This window comes from Populus nigra, chromosome 13, assembly GCF_951802175.1.
Source record: "Populus nigra chromosome 13, ddPopNigr1.1, whole genome shotgun sequence".
In the NCBI taxonomy this organism is placed as follows: domain Eukaryota; kingdom Viridiplantae; phylum Streptophyta; class Magnoliopsida; order Malpighiales; family Salicaceae; genus Populus; species Populus nigra.
In genome coordinates this window covers 12,449,691-12,472,717 of record NC_084864.1, presented here as the reverse complement: position 1 = coordinate 12,472,717, position 23,027 = coordinate 12,449,691, and the positions used below count along the sequence as shown (strand labels likewise).

The following is a 23,027-nucleotide window of genomic DNA, read 5'->3' as shown; positions in this document are numbered from 1 at the left end:
TTTTTTTGGATTGCTTTCTATGATGTTATTTTAGTCTGAAATAAATATCCCGACATTGAGTTGGTGTTTAATTTTGCAAACATCTATTTTTATTATTGTATAATTAAATTAAAAAAACAGTTTCAGAAAAAAAAACTAAGTTATTAAACCTAGAGAAGTCCATGACCCAGATCACGGGTTTGACAAGTTAACTTAGGTTGGTTAAGAACTATAATTCATAATCTTTTTCAAATTTTTTTTTATGAGATTATCATTGTTTCAAACAAATATCATGATATTATATTAGTGTTTGATTTTGCAAGTATCTATTTTTTATCATATAACTAAAAAATAATATATTTTTTTAAAATAAAGTTATTAAACTAGTGGAGTCCATGCTCTAAGTCGTGGGTTTATTGAGTGAAGTTGAAAATCTTGAATTGATCCAATATGTTGTCGTTTTAATATTTAAAAAACTATGTTGTTGTTACTCATTTTTGGGTTTCTACACAAAAAATAAGAAAATACAAAAAAATATATCTAAAAATATTCAGAAAAAAAATCCAAAAAATAATAGGAGCGAGAAAATGATGTTGGATCTTGAGATTTTTAAAGTCAAACCAACAATATTTTTATCGATTATTTAAATTATTTTTAAATCTTTTAAGTTGATTGGGTAATATCAGAGTAACTTCCATACATTTTAATTTAAAACACATGCTAGACAATGAAGATTTCATGTGTTGATTGGTTAACCAAGTTTAATGATAATGACAAGAAGCTTTCCATGTTCATGCCGTAAATATTTTTTTATATTTGATTTTTATTATTTGACCCGTTGTATAGCATAGACATTATCCAGTACATGCTAAAAGATTTCATTAATTTTTTCAATACTTGTCTTCAAAAAAGAAGAAGAAGGAGGAGGAAGCATTCAACATTCATCATTAATAATTAAAATTAATTTTTTCAATAGCTAACTGAAAAAATAATAAGCAAATTAATTCGTAGAGTCATAAATTGAGATTAATTTGTAGGAGTTAAAGCTCCTTTCCTTCAGAATTTTTCTCCCCTGTTTTCTTTTCAGAGGTAAAAAATGTATTCATGGCTGTCATAAATAAGCTCACAGATTCAGAAAGCCCACCATTCTCGAGACTCCAAATCATACATTTTTTTTTAATTATGATATAAACTAATTTACATTCATTTTAATTAATTTTCTGAAATTCTAAAATTATCGGTTAAATAAATTTTTAATAACTCTAAATTTTATAATTTTTAAAAAATAAACTTAAAACATGACGAGGTCTCCTCGTCTCAAATCATACTCTTGATGCAGAGGCACATGCACGAGCATGACCACTCTCCACATTTTGTAGCTAGGTACCCCTCGCTTCCCTCACCCACAATAAACCATCCTCACCTATTTTAGGCTTTTTAGCATCTTTCTCATCAGCCCCACACGACTACAGGCCTCTCTCTCAATGTCTGGTCTTGTCTCACTCTGACTCACGCTTGCCCCACAACCGGCCGGAGTGGCCCAGCCTCTCTGCCTGCAACCCCGCTAATATTGCCCCCTCCCATCAAGCAAACAAGAGACCTCCCCTAGCTAGCTAGTCTAATTCAAAGCAGCAGCAAGGAGGTGTTTGGCAGTCTAACTGTAATTTTGAAGATTTTTGATTTTTTTTACATTAAGATTTTAATATACGAGAAACAACACATTTCAGAACTGACACAAAATTAATAGTTGCCACATGCTGCTACTCATCAGTCATAGCACCCAACACAACGAGAGTGGTTGTCAAGCTCTCCATAACGCGTTAGAGTACATATGTCCTATCACCTAATGTATTATCCCATCATCAATCCTTTCTTTTGGCTCCTTCATGCCTCCCCTCCTTCCCTCTCTTGTAACCTTACTCCATGGTTTGTAGTCTGTTCTACTCTTGCAAGCGCCACGGTCCACTTTGCCATAAAACTGAAAGAAAAAAAAACAAAACCAAGTTGCTAGCTTGCTACGACCATAAACACAGAGACAAGGCACACTAGACAGGGAGCAACACTAGCCCAGATGGCATTAAAGGATCCTTAAATGATCCCAACTTCATATAACCAACAGGAATGATGAGATGAAGGAGAGACAACGTTGGCAACCAGAAGAAGATGCTATCCTAAGAGCCTATGTTAAGCAATATGGTCCGAAAGAATGGAATCTCATCTCTCAACGTGTGGAAGCTAGTGGCAAAACCCTTAACAGAGACCCAAAATCCTGCCTTGAACGCTGGAAAAACTACCTCAAACCAGGCATCAAGAAGGGATGTCTGACCCCAGAAGAGCAAGCCCTTGTCATTTCTCTCCAGGCCAAGTACGGTAACAAGTGGAAAAAGATTGCTAGTGAAGTCCCTGGCCGTACAGCAAAGAGGCTTAGCAAGTGGTGGGAGGTTTTTAAAGAGAAGCAATCAAAGACCAAGTCTTTATTGCACCATCACCATAATACACAATACTCCAATCAGCACCACCAACGAGAAGGGAATATTCCGGCCACCGGAGATAAAACTTCTCCTCAAGGAAAATACGACCACATCTTGGAGACCTTTGCTGAGAAGTACGTGCAACCGAAGATCCTCAACCAGGTTCCATCTTTTCCCTGTACTTTATCCGCTATGATGCCTCCCATGCCCGACCCTGACCCGGTTCTCTCCCTCGGGTCTGCTTGGATGAACCCCGTTTCAAACTTGTCATCTTCAACTAGCACCACAGTTTCAGCCACACCATCCCCATCAGTGAGCTTGTCATTATCTCCTTCTGATCCGGGGTTTGACCCGAGCTCGACCCGGATCATACCGGGTCAGCAAATGGGTACTTTGGTTCAGTATTGCAAGGAGCTCGAGGAGGGGAGGCAAAACTGGCTGCAGCATAAGAAGGAGGCAACATGGAGGCTTAGTAGACTAGAGCAGCAGTTAGAGTCAGAGAAAGCAAGGAAGAGAAGGGAGAAAATGGAGGAGATCGAGGCAAAGATAAGGTGTTTGAGAGAGGAAGAGGTGAGCTTTATGAGTAAGATCGAGAGCGAGTATAAAGAGCAGTTAAGTGCATTGCATAGAGACGCTGAAAGTAAAGAGGCAAAACTTGTGGAAGCTTGGTGCAGCAAGCATGCCAGGTTTGCCAAGCTTGTTGGGCAAATTGGGGTGCATTTTGGTGGCGGCGGCGGTCATGGGGTTTAATGCAGCCATGGATTAGCATTGTAATTGAACTGATCATGTCATGATCCATGATGATCAGCATAAATTTATATATCATTGTTGAGTTGATTAATTTAATTTAATGTTGGAGGAATGTCGTGCTAATATTATTGTGTTAATGTTCGGGTTTGGGGATTGTAATTGTTTGAGGTTTGAACCCATCATATATATAAAATAATTAGTAATTTCATTATCTTGTTGATTACCATTTTGGATCATGTTTTTTCCCTCTAATCTCTTAATTTACTTAATCTTAATGATGAGCCGAAGATGCTTTTATCTTTCATGGGATCAAAAAAAAAAAAAAAGAAGCTCTTTCCTCTTGATTTGTGGGTAAATAAGATATTATGAAAAAAAAAGGTTAAGATTTTAACTTATATTTACAAAAATATATTATAAAAGGTGTTGGTGGGATTATTTTTATTTAGAAATATATTAAAATACTATATATTTTATTTTTTAAAAATTAATGTATAAAAATATCTAAAAATACTAAAAAAATGTTAATTTAAAAATAAATAAAAAATTTTAAATTTTTTTTAAAATATTTAAATACAAAAACAAGCAAAGTAAAAGTTTTTTTTAAAAAATAATATTTGAAGAAAACTTAAACCTTTCGAGATCATTTAATAAAAAAGGAATTATTTAATGTTTAATTTGCATGAAAGATAGTATTTTTGGGACTTTTCCAACTCCTAAAGAGAGAGAATGAAAAGACATAATGACAAGAGCAGCGGAATCGGATGAAGGTGACTGGCAACGTCAGTTCTTTTTCAGACATAATTGCTAGGAGAAAAGGAATGTACTGTGGACGATGACCCTCTCTTTAGAGTTGTTAATATAGACCACATTTGGTAATGTGTGGTGATTTTATTTTAAAGTGTTTGTTTTTACAAATATATTTGAAATAATATATTTTAATTTTTTTAAATTTATTTTTGGAATTAATATATCAAAATAATATAAAAAAATAAATTTAAAATAAAAAAATAAAAATTTTTGTTGTTTTAAAAAATATTTTTAAATCCCAAGAACAGATTCTTAGATTGTGGCTTTTACAGCTACTATCCCTAACCTTGTATAATAAAAGTGGTTTTTTTTTTTTTTTTAAAGTATGATAATGCTTTTTTTTCAAATGATTTTTTACTTGAAAAATTATTAAAATAATTTTTTTTATTTTTAAAAATTATTTTTAACTTCAATATATCAAAACAATTCAAGAACATAATAAATAATTTTAAGCAAAAATAATTTTAAATTTTTAGAAAAAAGTATTTCAAACTTGTTCCTAAACAAGTCTCAAATATGTTTGTTATTTAGGATTTTTTTAATTAGAAATATATGAAAATATTAGTTTTTTTGTATTAGTACATTGAAATTATTAAAAAATATTTTAAAAAATTAATTTAATATTTTTTCAATAATTTAAAAAGCTGAAATTATCATAATATTAAAAAATTAACACTTGGAGTTTGTTTGAAAGGGTTGTGGATATGATTTTTTTCTCTTGTCACTGTGATGGTTAGGAAAGAGGGACCGTCTGATTTGGTTATAGATGGGTCATACATCACTTGCATGGAATTTAGGATCGAGGTATTGTGGAATTCAACACAATTTCAGGTGTTTGGTTTAGAGGGATGGTGGTTTTTTATTAAAAATATAATATTTTTTAAATATAAATTATATCTTTAAAAACTATAAAAAAATATTTTTTGCTAAAAAAAACACAATTTACCTCTCATTCAAACACCCTCTTCGTTGAAGGACCCGTGAGTTTGTGTCCTCTGGTATTAAAGCATTGGTGGACTCCAAAAACGGGCGAGGAGCTTAAATGATTTGGTTTTAAAATAACTACAAATAAAGCTTTCAAATCGCTTTCTCACATGGACCGACCAAATTTGGCCGTGTGCTTTCTCCGAATGTCGACGACTACTTTACTGCACGAACTTACTTTTGGAGGGTTAGAATAGCATATAAAGATATAAAGGTGCTATAAAATAGAATAAAATAAAATAAAAAAAGGAAGAAAAATGGAAAAACAAAGGAGATATTAGCACATAAATTTCTAGAAAGAATAAAGTAGCCACTACGCTACAATATCAAACAATGTAAATGGACACATCAATTTTATTTTATTTATTTATTTATTTTTGGTATGATTGGTCTCCATATTTAACCTACCAATTTGAAAATGAAAACTGAATCTCAGGATTTTTTTTTTTAAAATTATAAAGACCTAAAACAAGAAAAAAAAACATAAATGCATAAATAAAAAACAAAAATTCAGTTTCCATTTTCATGGCTATTGCTTAGTTTGTTGCTAGAATCAAACCTACCAAAATGGATCCAAAAGCTTCATACACGGAGAGAGGGTTCCAATGGTAAAAGAAAAAAGAGATAATATTAAGTAAATCAAGAGTTGTCCTCTTCTCTCTCACATCAAGATCCCTACTCAAACACCCTGTTTCCAGGGTGCAAATTCATTTTATTGATGCTATGTTGGGGGGGGGGGGGTAGTTCTGATTAGGAAATTTTTAAACAGCTACTTGTGACTTCAGCTAAGAAAAAAAAAACGACCTGTGGTAACTTCCTTTCTCTATTGCTGTGCTTGCTACTCAGATTCAGAGTCTGACAGTGGCATCTGGTAAGCACCTTTTGGTTCACTATCAGTTATGGAAGGAGGTCGATCTTTCTTTGCTGCGTGTTTTGCTCTATCTCTCCGCCTCGCTCTAGTTTCATCCTAGAGACATACACATCAAGGATTTTCTCAAAGTGTTTTAGACAGAAAGATTGGACATTAGAATCAAAAGGCAAGATACAAAGGTGAAGCACAAGCAAACAGCAATAACATATGCATCACATAGAGTTGAAGCAACTAAATGGATAGTTGAAAGGATAAATCAAGAATAAGACAAAGAATTACAACAATGAAAACAGTTCGAGTTCTATTTGGAAATAAGATTCAAAGGATTAACAATTATACGAAGAATGAATATTGTTTGCAACTTGCTAGGATTAACAAGCACAACTTTCGCCTGTGCTAGCAAAAATTGCTGGAGATAACTATCATATTCTGCATATTCTATGGCATGATACAAACAAAAAAGATTTATTTCATTTCATCCTCTTTCTCGTTGCGCATAGATAAGGCATCCATATCTAAACAATGTAGGGTACATTGGTGCATGTCACAAATGGATAGGCAACAATATACAATAATGTTTTATAAATGAGTCACCTACAATATAATGGTATATATATGGTCATGTTATAGTCACGAAATTATAAGGTTTAGATAAGTTTTGTTGCCGATTAACCCCCTTGCCATTTGCAATATTAAGGTTGCGCCTGTGTAAATGTTTTCAATTTTTCATAGAAATTATCTAAGAAATAGAAGCATACACTAACCGGAAAATATGTTGTTAGAAAAATGTGTTTTTTTAAATTCTTCTCGAAAGAAGAAAAACAACAAAATGGTTGTTTTTAAAATTCTCTATTATATAAAAAAACACCTTGTTTGGTTCACCTAATATTTTATGATCATTCCTTTTAATATTTTCAATTTAAAATAACCAGCACTTACCTCCTCCATTGGCCAAACAAGGCCCTTGTTTTCAAATTTGGAAGATTTGTATTTAGTGAATATGTTTCCTTATCTTCCATGAAAAAAAAATCATTTGAGTATATAAGAAAACTAGAGATGGAAACAAAAACACAATTTTCTAAAAGTAAACACAGCCTGAGATTTTCTATCAATAGTTGCACTCATGTATCCAATTTGACCAAACATCGACTTGACAAAGTAGACCTTTCTTGACTAGGTTGACTATCATAATCTCAACCAACTAGTCCAGCTTTGACAATCTTTGACCATGTTTGACCATTAGGCTAAAACTACTTAATCCCCCCCTGCACCACTCTGCCACTGCCATCCACAACCCCCTTCACTGCCTCTTCCATCTCCACCAGCATCACCACAAATACCATTACCAATGATCAAAGTTGATTGTAAATGGTGTAGGTAGCACAACAGTGTTGGTTGAGGAGGTGGTGGTGCAAAGAAGATTTATAAAATACTCAAACTATAATTGCTACTCGAGTAGTTACGAACTCAAGTATTGCAAAATGTATTGATGGAGGCAGTGATAATGCAAGAAAAATGGAAGTCACAATGGAGGAGGTAAGTGCTGGTGATTTGGTGGTTATACTATAGGTGATTGTAGTAGTATGATAATGTGGTGGTGGCATTGTGGTAGGAGGTTGAGGGGCAGTGGTGGTTTTTTGGTGGATCATAATTCTTAAGGTAGGAGTGTTGATAGTCGGGCAAGTGATTGAAACGTTAGTAATAATGGTGGTGGTAAATGTTCGGTGGTGGCAGTAGTTAAATGAAAAATTGATTAAAGCAAGCTGGTGAATATTTAACAAAACTTCAATGAACAGGGTCAGGGTGGTCAACCAAGTTTAAATTTTGGTCAAAGGGACAATCATAAACAACTTTTATACAACTTGCATGGCACATGCTTCATAATTGTATCGATTAGTTTTTTTTAAATGACATCTTTTAAGTAAAAAAATAATATAGCAATTCAATTCAATTCAGTGAAAATAAAATAAAATCAATACTAATTCGATAACAATAAAAAGTCATCATACCTTCTGTGGCTAGGGAGATTGAAATGTTACATCCTCAACATAGGAATATATAAAAAGGTTTCTTTGAATTGAATTATTTAACGTCCTCTTTAACTTTAATAAAACTTTCATTTAATCGATATTCTGCTACTTTAACAATAATTATCGTCAGTGAAGCCATTTTCAGTTTTACAACAGTGGATTACTCAAGTTTCATGAGTTTCTAATGTTATGAAAGGTTTTTCTATTTATCAACACTCTTTTTCTTGTTTCTATACTAAGAAGACATACTTCTTATCTTCACAAAAATACCCTCTTCCCAATTTTTCAATATTTCTGTTCTCTTCATGTGCGAAATAATTAATCTATGAATCTATGAAAAAATCAAACCAATAAAAAAGAGAGTTTTATAGGATAAACCAGCATATTATGGTTGCTTGGTAATCAAATAGACCAATTGTTTCCTCCTTCCACCAAATTCAAATTATCATTTCATAACTTTAAGTTTTTTTAAGTAAAACCATATAAATGAATTGAACAAGCAAAAAAATAATTGTTAAAAAGAAATAGAGAATAATATCATCCAAACCATAAAATTCTTATAAAAACAAACAAATTAAATAAAAAGAGGACTACGGCTATTAATCACAACATTCTCTAACCAATAACCAATGATATTTAATTTGAGACACAAGTTGCTTCAAAATGAGATGCACTCGTGGGGTGGGGTGCGTCATCATGTGCAAAATTAATTTTTGTAAGACTCACGAAATCAGTTTTGGGTGGTGTCTTTTCTTTCTCTTAAACTAGAATCATTGCATATAAAAGGACAACACAACAAATAGAACAGGATAGTATCTAGATAAATTATTTAATTGTAGTTTTACTTTAGACTTATATAATAAATTGTTTATCTTAAGTGAAACAAACTTTTAAAGGTGACAGAATTATTGGTACTTTTTAATAAAAATTCATATATCTATCAAGGAGTAACCTGACATTATATATTGTAACATGCAGTCAATAGTATTATTTTTCTCAATTATTTATCTTTTAATTCATCTTAGGGTTGAAAAGAGTGGAGATCAAAAGCTAGTCTAATAGAGTAATAATCCATGTTAGATTTTTGGGTGAAGTGAGCTGTTTTAAGTTTCTATTAACACTTTTAACAAATCTTTAAGCTGTTTGAATTATTGCATACAAGTATTATATGTGAAATAAACATGTCAAGGTAAAAAAAAGTGAGTAACATTGAAGTGAAAAATACCAATCCATATAGAATATTTAGGCTGGGAACTTTCTCCCTAACTTCCATATCTTTTATTAGCATTTTATAAAGCATATGCATGCAGGACCAAAAACTAGATACTTATGCTTTGCCCATATAATACCAACTATTGTGGAGTAAGTAATACGAAAATCGAGATATCAGCAATAACGTCATTGTAGTCAATTAAAGTTTTTAAGGGATTTGTTTTTTTATATGAAATTATGGATTATTGTAACGTTAGGTTGATTGTTGAGTGATGACACTGAAAAGGAATATTAACGAGCAGAGCTAGGGACATAGGTACCATTTAAAAAATGAACGGGACCAAAGAGGTGAGACGTTAAGAGTAAACTTACCCATCTTGGACCCACCCATACCTAACCATTCATGCACCTACTTGCAATTGCATATGTCATGAAAAACATGTACACACACAAGCTGACTAGCATTCACAGGCAGACACTTTTAAGTGTCATCACTTACCTTCGCATTTGACTGGCTTGGCTGACTTGCTTGAGTAGGATGAGTTGATTGGCTCCTAATCAACCATATGGTACCAAACGACATCAAGGCTCCCAAAAGTAATATTGGGCCAATTCTTGGATCCCCTAGATAATCGTAAATTCTGCTAATATTGTTGTAGATCCTCTGCTTGATTCCTATGCTTTTGGAAAAGATGCTTTGGGCACCTCTTGACCAGATAGGCTCTGAATCCTCAGGAATAAGAGCAGGAGTTTTTGATCTCTGCATTGAAAATGGATAAATGTGTGAGCAATTGAATTGAATGTTTTAAAGAGAAGCATCTACTGATGTTCCAAAAGAACGTTTTCACATCCAAATATCACCACTAAACCATGTAGAGGCTTCATGAAACAGTGTTTGCACATATATAATAATAAGGCAAGGGGTCTACTCACACCCCTTCGTGAAGTGCTCGATCCCACTGTAGGATCAAGCTAAAGTTAAAAGGGGTCTGGTTTCTGTGCAGTGCCAGATTAACTTTACCAGCAAAAGTTGAAATGCACTAGTCTATTCCATACCATTATACCACTGTATATTACACTAGATATGCAATTTAGAGCCACACTTCATAATGGAGATCCCCGCTTTGAAGTGAATGTCACAAATAAGGCTGCTTTACAGCGTTGGCCAAGGCCAAAAATTATGTGGCTTACATAGAAGGGCAGATTCCTGGTGTCACCATCCCTGATTATTTCAGACATCCATAGCATGATCTGTACCAAAATAAATAAAAAAAAACACGGAGAAAAAAAAATGGAAAAGGTGAGTCTACGCAATAATTGCCTGCCATTTGAAACCTTCCCCAACAAAATAGACAGAAATGATTAAATATATGATAAAAAAACCAAGCCCCAGGACCGCCCCCAACCCCCCCCCCCCCCCCACAGTTAACCCATCTGGAGCCACGGTAAAAGACTTCATATACTCATCAAATCGTTCACAGGATACTACTAGATATCTTTCCTATAACTTTGCGTTATCCTTTTCTTGTTCTCTATTGTCTTGTTTTCACCAATAATCGATACCCACAAGTGCAATTGCAGAAGTGGATTTCAGGAATATAAAATATTGGACCAAACCAAGGGATGGTGTGAAAACTAACATAATAAGAATTGTTTTCATTCTGAGGTGGAACTCAAGGCTCCAAGAAAATTGATGCAAGTTTACAAAGAAACTTGTGACGTAACAATTTAAAAGGATTTTTAAAAGTTGAAGATAGAGAAGTGGTGGGGGATCATAGAGGATTATAGTGAAAGAAATTGAAAAGAGGAATGGTACAATACCAAAATTTTATTCGGGGTTTTATAGATACAATACAATATTTTGATGCTCTTTTTGAATATAAATTCTTTACAAGGATATTTTTTACCTTTAAAAAAATAAAAAAAGCCACATCATTACATGTGTCTTAGCATGTCTGAAAGGTTTACCTGACTCACTGTCGACACAATTTGAATGCATAGGACCAAATTAGAAACACGTGCAAAGAACTCTTGGAGCAAAGACATGGTCTTAAATTCTAAACTGAGGGTTTTTGCAAAGATCAAAATATTGAACTAAAGAAGTAATGAAAGTAGCCAACAAATCCTCAGAGAAGGGCTATACCTGTGAAATTTCATCTGAGCCATTGTATTTGGCAACAAGTTGTGATGCAGGATCCACGTCCACATCTTCAAATACATTAAATATATTCTTTGGCTTTGTATCAACCTTGATATTATCCTCAGAAGCATTCCTTTTATAGCGCACAATAAATAACTTAGGTACATCAATCAAATCCCTCCTTGGTCCACACGTATCATAGCTGGTTTCTGAATGAAGGTAGTAGGAACAATATTTCTGGATGAAAATCAGAACTGTTAGTGACTTTGAGCCCAAGAATAATGAAAATATTCACCTGTTGTTTGAGTGATCAATATTTATACAATTCTGTGAATCTTTGATCAACAATATATGTAAATGATATGGAGGGTAAGATTATTTTTATTGGGAAGAATAATTTCCATGAGAGGACAGCTAGATTATTTTTATAGGGCAGAATAATTTCTACAAAAGGGTGCTTGAGCCAGTTGTACTACATCTATATTTGAACATTGCATCTCCAAAGATAAAACAAAGAATACATCATTACAAGTTGTAACACCACAATAAGGAGCCATAACTTGTCAGTTGACCTAACTTGCACACAAAAATGTAGTCTCTTTCCCTTTTTCATGAGAAAGGTCATAAGTCATATATGGGTATTGTTCTCATGGATGATGGGAAAGTAGTAGATTAGGTTTTTCTTAAGATGCATAGCATGGTCTGGGAGAGACATAGAAGCCTTGAACTGGTCACGACAAGACTCCACCCAAGACTTTTCCCACCTCATAATAAGTCTTAATACTAAAACAACACACGTAAATGGAGGTATCTATACAGGTCCAAGGAACATAAATTTGAGGTAAAAAATTTCTCAGTAGATAAGCTAACAGATAATTCTACTTTTCCTTTAAAACATTAATGTCAATTTCTTCATTGCTGTATATAAAATCCCCACCTAATAACATATACACTGTGGCCCAGATGGGCTGCAAGTAAATAGGGCAGAATTATCACAGAAAATATTCCATAGGATCTAGGTATTAAAATCACAAGATTTAATGACTAATGCATTTGCTTTAAGAAAAAATTATCTACACAGAACTGCTTTCATTTGCTACCACTTTGTGTCTGCGTTCAACTGAACTAAGTGCAAAATCAACAGCATATTTGGAAAAAGAAGATTATGTAACATAACTCACTTCTTGGGCTTCCCCGTCAAGCCAAGTAAAAGTCAATCGTTTGCCTTTAAATGCACCAGTCAATGCTAATGGTTGCTCTTTATCAGCTTCACTCTCATTATCTATTGATAATCGTTCTTGTATCCTGCGCATAATCTATGAACTTATTTTATTCACTTAATTTCCAGAAAAAGTGGCAGCATTTCCAATGAAGGAAATATTTTTCATATTAGAATATTAGACAAAAAATGAGTATTTGAAACAAAGCAATATAAAAAGCACATTTTATTATTCTTTTTGCTCCCTCACCCAACCCATTGAGAAAAAAAAATCCAAATATTGCAAAACTAGTTCTTAATTAATTGTGTCTGCTCTTCAATTTAAAAATAAATACATTACAGAGCTGAAAAAGAAAAGAGGTCACGGACTTAGGATTGATTCAAAATGTTATTAAATATTTAATAATATAAACAAAATTGGAGACAAATAGAAGAATAGATATGAAAATCTATAACAGATATCATCTGAATTGTAGGATGGCAGTTAAAAGCTTTACAATCCTTTTCTAGCTACATTGATTTTTAGTCCTACTTCCAGTTGATTAAAAGAATAATGTGTAGAATAAGTTTTCAGAAAACAATTACAGCTTGAACACAAAAAAGTTAAAAAATGCTTACTTCACGCATCTTGTTAAGTTCTGGGCCCAGCCTTCCTGCTAGAATAACACAATACCATGATATGGTATCATTTCCAGCACGAGAATGGCCTCGGGCATCACAGCCAAGTTCCATTGATGTTGCACTTCTTAGTTGAGGAAGTTCTGAAATTGCACATGAAAATCACTTTAACTTCTCTGAATATAAAACATTGCTTGAATACCAAGTTGTGTTTAAATAGCATTACTGATATTATATGAGAGTTTCAACATCTTGCGGAAAGCTTGAAATTATGCAAAATTATAATGTTGCTTCATTCTTCCCTTCAAGACTCAAGATAACTTGAACAATGAAGATATCAGGTATGTAAATTGCATTATCAAATTACTTTATCAATACGTTTAGGATTTTAACAAGCCCAAATTTCCACTGAAAAGGAAAAACAATACTCTTGGGAGAACTACAACAATGACAAATTTCAGTTTTATCTCCATTCTAAAATGCATATGAGATCAAAGTACCACTCCACTACTGCATCCATTCACTTAGTTCTCCACTGTTCCCAACATCACTTGACATTCTCACCGGCAACGAAGTTTGATGTTGCCCAAGTATTGCCTAATCCTCCAGCTCTCTTTATTTCTGTTTCATTACTTGCACGTCACACTATCTCCTCTCATGCATATACTCATAAGAGAACCTTGCATCTACAATTTTAATTATTAGTTTTCAAGGCTTGATGAGTTTAAGCAGGCGAGTGCATCTCATTGATACATGGAATTTAATTTAAGCAGGCGGGTGCATCTCAAAGAGACTATAAGTCATATCATCATAGTTATAAAGCTCATAAATTTGACAATTTTTCAACCTTTACTTGTATACAGAGCAGTCATGTCAATTTAATATTTAATAATGGAAGCAAAAACCAATCATACAGAACATGATGATTTCCCCAGCAAAGAATACATAGAAAATATTACAAATTATTTATAAAATTTATAAAATCCAATGGTAATGTTAGCGATGACAACTCATTGACTCAAAACACCAATGGTTTATTTTGAAAGTCTAAAACAACTAGTAATAAAAAAATAATGAAAAATACCTTGTTGTTTATTTTTTTCAACAAGATCTAAAAACTCTGAATTATTGACCATTCCTGCAACACAATATACAATGCTAAGTTAGCTGAAAGAAGCATAGAAACCACATCAAAAAGTTCTATAGGTATCGAAACCAAGTATGAAAATCAAAGAAAGACATACCATGGATGACAACAGGTTTCACCCCCGAGTCTTTCACAAAAACAATAGCAGGGGCAGATTCCACCTCAAATCTGTTACCCATGAATATGAATCCATCAATGTGCATGTTATGCCAGAAATTAGTGAACAATATAGTGTTTTTCCAGGTTAAACAATCATAGATGCACAGGTGGTATTTGTTAAAAGAAGGTATTAGTTCAATTTGCAAAAGGCTGTGCAAGTTACTGAAATTGAATGCACAATTGCAGGCTCCATGGCCAAACAAATAACAGGACAGTGTTTGGGAAAGAAGTAGTCCACATACGCATTCCACCATACAGAGAAATCCTCCTCCCGCCATAACACAAATGCAAAAGAGGTATAAGCCCAATAACTTTTAGCAGTCTGGCGTACAAATGGAGTAGCACGGGCTCCTGTTTTTGAGAAGAAAATGACCTTGACCTAAAATTCACATGCACAAAACCATCAGTACGATTACAAAGTTATCATCAAAGCTATACACATCAAAGAATGGATATTAAAATTACAAATCAAACTCAAAGTTACTAACATCTAGCCATAGAATTGGTTTCTATTTTTATCTTTTTTCTGTTTCCTTTTCTTTTCTCTCTTTTGCTATAAAAATTTGGGATGGAGGGGCTAGCCGCACACCTTCACCAAAGCCAGGTGTTCAAAGGAACCAAGACCAAGGTTACCTCACATCACATGAGTGATTGAGTGTGTGTTTGGCAAGGCTCAGTCAAGCAATGAGAAAGAATGATACTCGTTGTCATCAAAGCATTGAACTGCATATGCATTTGTTATTTGATATATAGTGTATCACTCCAATTATGTAGATACCATCAACGAGACAAATATCCAAACAATAAAATGTTATTTATGCATGCCGAAATGTGCATTTTTTTTACAGACTTGAAGACTGTCAAGTGGAATTAAAAGCAAGCACCAAATAACAGAGAAGATTATAGATTCTAAACCTGTGGAAAAAAATGTGATGGATTCGAGAGACTAGAAACTTCTGACTCCACAACAAAACTGCACCTCTTTTTATAAGTACCAAAAATCTCTCTAATCTATTGCAGTATGATAAAACCCATGTTGGAGGTATTGATAATTGAACCAAATAGCTGCTTTTGAAGTCTCTTGTGTTCATATGACTAGGAGTTAATTCCATGATGTTTACTTCTCTAAAAAGATCAAAATCTCAGAAAAATTACATCCCTACATAATTCATACTAAGATTTAATTCATACTATGTTAACTTAATTTTTTGGACAATTCCTACATAGTTCATACTCACTTTGACTGCACAAAGTTGGTCCTTGGTCAATAGAGAAAAAAGCTTGCATCATGACAATGAAATTAATAAAATAACATGTAGAAGCATAATAATAGCACAAAGAAATATCCAGCAAAAAATATGACATCAATTTCGATTATTAATATGACACAGAAAAAGATACTCCAAAAGGTAAAATGTTATAAACGAGAATCCAATTCAGATATCACACTAGTGTGCAAAACCTAATTTCCAGGTTTCTAAATCTACTTGAGATCTGATTTCACAGTTCATTGCTTGCATATTGAGTTCAGCTCAGTAGAGTCAATTCAATAGTACTTCATATTATCAACAAAAAACATTACAAAATCAACAAGCCAAACTTCACATAAATGAGTTTCTAGCATGAACTAACATGACTATCATACAGGCATTATCAAATTCAGTGATGACATACAGTTTACTCATTCCAAGATACAAATTTTATCAAGAACTTAGAAGTTAGGAGAATGTACAAACATGAAGATAATCATATATTTCATCCCTTTACTCTTTGATATTCATAGTGAGGACCATCTATATTTTTTCTATTAAGACCATATGTTCATATCCGTTATTAAAAGTGTTATTTTTCCATTAGGAGAATGTACAAACATGGAGATAATCATATATTTCATCCCTTTACTCTTGATATTTCTTAGTGTGGACCATCTATATTTTTTCTATTAAGACCATCTGTCCATATCTGTTATTAAAAGTGTTATTTTTCCATTAAGACGTGTTATTAAAAGTGTTATCTTTCCTCAATTAATATTATCCTATTAGAAAAGGTAATGTATAAAAAATTTCACAAGCTAGTAGCGCCCTTAAACCTCATCAAAAACCATCAAAATCATTGTTCTCTGATTTAAAAGGTCCAAAAAAGCAATCATTCAAAATATTCAAAGTCTCAAGAATATACACCCATTCTTTTCCTCTTCAACAAGAACCTAAAACCAGTGGACAAGGCTGCAATATCTGAATTAAGCAATAATTTATTGTGTCAATAATGTGTGAGAGGTGTGTTGTGCATGATCAAAGGCTTTTGGGTGTTCGAAGAAATTGCTGGTTATGAAGGATAGAGTTCAATGTGATGAGAGAGATTGTGAGGCTAGGGTAATGACAAGAGAGATAGCAAGGCCAACTGCTGGGATGTGAAATAAAGAGCTCAGTAACGACAAAATGCATAGGGAAGTGATGGTGATGAAAGAGGGTGGTCGCTGTGGTGAAGAAAGAGAGGAAGGATGATAACTAGAGGAAAGTGATTTGAGAGGGAGGTTTTTTTATTATTATTATTGGGTGGGTGGGTGGGTGGGGGGGTTGTATTCATAATTTTGGTTCTTTATGATGTCTTCATTTAATTTTATAAAAACTTTTTTTTTTTGAACTTTTTATTTAATTCCCTTTAATTTAGTCTTAATTTTATCATGTAACAACTAAAGTAAGACATGTAAACATCATTATTAACAGCAGTTGATGAAGGGACCACATTGCTAATGGATTTCATTTTAGAATATAGAATTAGCAACATAAATTAGCCAAACAACATGAGTAAGGCCCGAGTTAAAAAAATATAGCATTAGCAACATAAATTATCATGACAGGCAAGCACGTAAAAAATCACTTCAAGCTTCTTCCTCCATGACAATCTATCATGGAAGCAGCAGAAATTGAGAGATTAATAAATCCTCTGATAAGTTCAAAAACAAAAATATTTCTCGAAAATTTGAAGTCCAAATTACAGACAAGTTTTATCACAATGTCTCAAGAAATGACTAGTTAACTCATTAATTTCAACACAAACTTGACCACCAACCAAATTTGAAGAGAAGAATCATATAAAATCGAGATGATAACATTGTAAATAATAGATTGAATGATAAAATTAACTTGAAAAAGAATTTACCTTGTGGGGACCACTTTTTGCCAGAAAATTTTGTCCCTGTATTATAATGAAGTTTCATATCATTCAAGCAGTAAAGAGACTAGGAGACAAAAGAAAGATAATATATATGAAACAAGAAAGGAAACATAGTAATGCCTTTTACTTGCATAGAATATAATGATAAAGAGTGATTTCAGCATTATGTATCAATATGGTTAGTAACAATGAAAAATAATTAAGCAACTCAAAAAATCCAGCAGGTTGTCTAAAATAACCATGCAGAAAGAGCTAGAAGACATATGGTGACAGATAGCTTGTGCAACACATGACCCACAAATTTACTTGAGAATGCAATGTTGTGGTTCATTTTGATGACTTTTTCTTCACACAGGTTCTCTCATGTTACAACATGATGCTTTGACTCATGCAAAAACCTTTCTTCAGTCGAAATAATAGAAAGCAAGAAAAACAAATTTGTCATTAAAAATGATTATGATAAGCAAGTGCCTTGAATTACCAGTGATTCCTTTGAATAGTATAAAATGCGAGGTAAACCCAGCACATTTGTTGCAAACCAATCAATGACTGCATCAGTGGAGAGATCACCCTCAAACCTAGCACGAAAACCAACTTTAGTACTATGCTATTGTCAAGTCAGTTAAATATTACTTGGAGCTGTATAACACCTTAAGAGATTTTGATATTGCTGGTATCAAATGAAATGCAGAGTCTTAAAGGTTCTAAAATTGACTCCAAAATTTTAAATTTCTCTCCCTTCACTGAACCATCTTTTTTAATTGCTTTGCAGTGTGATTTTTTTTATATTTTCTCACTTTTTAATTCAATCTCTAATTTTCAACCTACCTAACAAGACAAGCTGATGCTTTGCAGCCCGATGGAAAAGCAACAAGCGAAGGAAGTCCTGTAAGCATTTCCATCAAATTAAAAATAAGAAACAAGTTATGCTGAAGCTAAAGTTATTCAGCAAAAGTACATGCAATTTGAGAGGCACACATCAAATCAAGAATAAGATATTGCCAATATATAAATAAAAACTATGCATAAATGCAAATAATAAAGGTGTCTTGGCATAAAGGATCAAATGAGTTCAGAGATGCAAGAATAAAAAATTTCTGGCATCAAATATTAACTTAATTCATTTAATTCTTCTGACCAGTACTTTAATGACCAATCTAAGTACTGCTCCCTCCATCCCACAATGGGCATACTCCTTTGCTTTTTGTTCTATCCAAAAGATGTGTCCATTATCAAAAAGTCAAATATTAATTCTCTCCCCTATTTCTTCACTCACTAAAAATTAAATTCCACACTTTTTCTCCAACTACTTATCTGTTAGGACAAATCTGGAAATAAAAAAAATGAAATATTGACTTAATTGATTTAATTCTTCTGACTAGTACTTTAATGACCAATCTAAGTACTACTCCCTCCATCCCACAATGGGCATACTCCTTTGCCTTTGTTCTATCCAAAAGATCTGTCCATTATCAAAAAGTCAAATATTAATTCTCTCCCCTATTTCTTCCCTCACTAAAAATTAAATTCCACACTTTTTCTCCAACTACTTATCTGTTAGGACAAATCTGGAAATAAAAAAAATGATTGGCACAAAATTTATTAGCTATTCCTGGTCAAACAGGACATCTTTCATGGAAGGGAGAGAATAAAAGAAAAGTCTAGCACGGAAGGTAGTAACAAGGTTGCTCTCCAGCTCAGCAATATGCTAAGCATCAACCTATTACAGAAGCATGAGAAATTCACAACATAATCGCCTTCAAGGAAGCTTTTGGCATGGAACAAACAATGTCAACATATAACATAGACAGAAAGGAGCAGAATTTATATTATGTTGTGACTTGTACTCATTTTCTGTCTGCCAATCCAATCCATCTGTATATCAAAGAATAAACTAGCATTTCTAATCATTTTACATTGCATCCATTGAATTGTTCTCTTTTTTTTTGGTTCATTGTTTTACACTTGTTCAATTAAAGGAGTAGAATAATGACTAAAAGTAACACTCACCATTCCGAAAGAAAAAGTTTCCAGTTGGCTTTCTCTCAGCAAGAGATATTGCAAGTTGAAGCTCGCCAAGTTCCAAAATACCAACACCGGCAACACCATCCAACAGACCAGCTGAATGCCAAAGCAGATAGAAAAATGAAATAGCAAATGGTGAATCATACTGAAATTGATCTCTTAAAAAAATTTCAAAATAGATAAGAGATGGATCATTAGGAAAAAGTAAAAAGCAACATAAGTCTTTTAAGATAATGATTCCAAGAAAGTCAACATTGAATTAGATTGAAAAAAAAACTTAAAAGTTGTCTTAAACTTCCGAGATACCTCAAACCTAGTTTCTTTATCTATTTATAATCAGCTAAAACTTTTAAAAATAACCCAACACGATGATGAAGAATCAAAATTTCACTATATTTATTCCTTTTTTCTACTTCTTCTTCCAAGTACAGGATAACACCAAGGGGTTGATGGTTTTTTTCTACCAATTGGTACCCTCCCCTCACCACCACATGGGGATGGTCTACAAGGTTCATAACTACTACTACAAGAGGTTTACCTAGCCAACATTTAGATGCGGTTCTACCTAAACTTTTCTGGTTCAATTGTCCAAATATTGTTGAGCAGTTTTTGCTTGGATTAGACACTCAAGTCCACAAACTTTAAACTTCAAAAGAAGTGATGATATCCTGTTTACAATGTATTAGAAAGGATGCACACTGAGATATATGACATATTTTAGACTTTTTATCAAGAGGCCAAGAAGTATAAAGCTTATCTTAGTTGCATGGAGCAAACTAGGTCCAAATGGATAAACAAATATTTAAGATACCACCACATGAGTTAGTGTTTCATTTGGATTCCATGAATGAGAGACATAGAATTGGATTCCATGAATGAGAGGCATATGAATAACTAATTTATCCATATTATTGAGCTGTTCGATTATTGATAATGAGAAAAAAATCAGAATGACAAAACCAGAATTGGAATAAAACTTCAGAAGAGGTAAATCAAGAATCCAGACAGCTAAGGTTACAAGTCTAGATGAGAGTTCAAGAAGGGATATAAGAAAGGTTCTAAGTACAAATGATAAATCAGAAATGTAAGACATAAAATTCAGCAGGTTATCAACAAACATAAATCTTTTTGAAGAAACATATAAATAAATAAGCATAATAAGAGATACAATTACACAAAATGACCGATCAACCCAGATTTTAACTAAAACTTTGATAATTTAGCAAATGACAAACATACTGATATCGATCCACGAAGAAAAGAATTGAGCACATCTCTTGCTCCCAAGTGAATATACCTGAATTGAAATTTCCACAAACAATATTGTTAACAAAAACTTGGCAAGAATTGATATTAATTAAAATCTAAACCACCTACAAAGGACATGTGGAAGAATCATCTCTCTCTCTCTTTCTCTCCCCCCATCAATCTTCTTCTTCTTCTTCTTTTATTGTTCCAATTAATTTTATTGATATTTCAGCCATACTTCTGTTTGTGTTGCTTTCCTCTTTCCACACTACATCAAGAATCAAGTAGAAATCATTTTTTTTAATGAGAAAATAAGTGTAAATAAAAAAAAAATTCCAAATACTATGTGTTGGTAGTTTCCTGTCTTCAAAAGCTAGAAAAGTAATAATACTTGAAAATGATACACATTTTAGAAAATCAATTCCACTTACAAGTTACAGAACAAGGTATCAATTTGACATCAATATCATCCCATAGCATGGAAAAACTAATCTGCAGAAATAGTATATTAAAATGCTCTAGAAATCAAGCATACCAGAACCAGCCATGGTTTAGAGCTATCAAACATAGGTGCAAACTCTTGAGATGTAAACTCATTAAATGTGTGAAATCCAAGATCTGAAGGAAAGACAAGATTATTCATTCATCAGCCAAGAGTCAAAATCATACACATAGAAACAATCTAGTTACAATAGAAAACAAAACCGAGAAGAAAAGTTAATACAAAGTGAATTGAAGGTCTGATAACAAAAAGTAGTAGCATATTGACTAACCAAAAGTAGTAGTTTCTAGTAATGGAAGATCTATTCCTGAAATGCTTTCCCCAGCATATTGCAAGTTAATCTTGTCCATAATATGCTGCAGCCAGGAAAATCTAGTCACTTACGGAAAAAAACTCATGATCTAGATCAGACAAAGTAGTTCGAGGAATATAGGGGAAAAAAAACTGGACATAGTAATCGATGGTGCAAGAGTTAACTACTCACAGCTTGCTCATCAATGCCAAATATGTCATAGTCCCTTTTCCATAAAGGATTCGTCAGCAGCTCATAAGCATATTGGATCTGGAATAACCACATATTAGAAAACAATTCACCAAAAAACATAACAATAACCCATCACATACCAGTAATAAAGTTGCAGAATCAGCATATCAGACAAGAAGAAGAGATATAATTGCTAGAGTTGTAGTAACCTGATTGAGCTTTTGTCATCTAAAAAGGCATGCAGAAAGAGATCTTATACATTATGTCATTTTTATTATCAGTCTGTAGCCAACTAGTGGAGAAATCTTGAAAAACTTGATTTTCAATAGGCTCGTTGCTTCTGAAAGCTTAACATGTACCAAAGAACACTTTCCAGTTTATTAATTATATGAATTACATCTGAAGCAGTGTACTGAAACTCACGTGAGAATGAGTACTTCTAAACAGTTTGAAAACTTCTGCAAAGTGCATCTCAAAACTTGCGATCACAATTTCCATAATTGTTTTCCCATATTTTCACCCCTCCTCACATTTAAAAACTTTTCCTCGCTGCTTCAAACACTAATCATGGGGAACCAGCCTTTCAAGGATGGTAATACTAACACCTCAACCCAACTTTACCTGTAGATACCATCCAACCCACTTGGCAAGTAGAATGATACAGTACTTCATAATTAAAACTTGAAAGGAGAAAAAAACAAGAAATTAGATTACCTTTATAAAATCACTAGTGACAGGAATTCCCGTTTCTGAATTCCTGAAATTAATTACGACTGATGCTAATTAAATTAAAAAATAATTAAATAAATAATTCATAGAATTGAAAGAATTAATACCATTTAGAAGACATCTTGTCGTATGCTTCTTTCACTTCCTCAACAGAACTATACCGCTTTATCCCCAGAACTACGTTCGTTTACAAAAGAAACAATCAGAAATGCAATTGATAGTATACAGATACAAGGAGGACACAAGTAACTCAATACCGTCGTAATGAGAGGCAGGGAAGGATCGAGGAAGGACGACGAGCTGGTAGAAGACAGAGAGGGAAAATAGGAAGACAGGGACGCTGTAGGCTTTGATCTTCGATGCCATTGACGACATCGCCGCTTTCTGATGGCAGGGTGCTTCGCCGAACTGCAAACCGTTAAAGAAGTGAAAAATGGGAAGTGACAGCTAGAAAAAAGAATATACAGTACAGAAG

The 23,027-nt window shown here is 33.2% G+C and overlaps 2 protein-coding genes across 2 annotated transcripts; one reads left to right on the top strand and one right to left on the bottom strand.

Moving 5' to 3' along the window:
• The first annotated feature begins 1,736 nt into the window (after positions 1-1,736).
• Positions 1,737-3,411, top strand: LOC133670478 (protein rough sheath 2 homolog). The gene has a single exon (XM_062090980.1). It carries the CDS (start codon positions 2,109-2,111, stop codon positions 3,198-3,200), a length of 1,092 nt encoding a protein of 363 aa, XP_061946964.1. The 5' UTR covers positions 1,737-2,108; the 3' UTR covers positions 3,201-3,411.
• Positions 3,412-5,597: 2,186 nt separating this feature from the next.
• Positions 5,598-23,027, bottom strand: LOC133671203 (uncharacterized). Its single transcript, XM_062091875.1, has 20 exons — positions 22,810-23,027; positions 22,660-22,729; positions 22,538-22,580; positions 21,824-21,901; positions 21,611-21,695; positions 21,373-21,455; positions 20,829-20,886; positions 19,575-19,685; positions 18,393-18,450; positions 18,046-18,142; positions 17,550-17,585; positions 14,630-14,766; positions 14,326-14,396; positions 14,166-14,219; positions 13,082-13,224; positions 12,426-12,560; positions 11,248-11,481; positions 10,296-10,355; positions 9,604-9,864; positions 5,598-5,958 (listed from the first exon to the last, which is right to left on the bottom strand). The coding sequence occupies exons 1-20, from the start codon at positions 22,925-22,927 to the stop codon at positions 5,830-5,832; spliced, it is 2,061 nt and encodes a 686-aa protein (XP_061947859.1). The 5' UTR covers positions 22,928-23,027; the 3' UTR covers positions 5,598-5,829.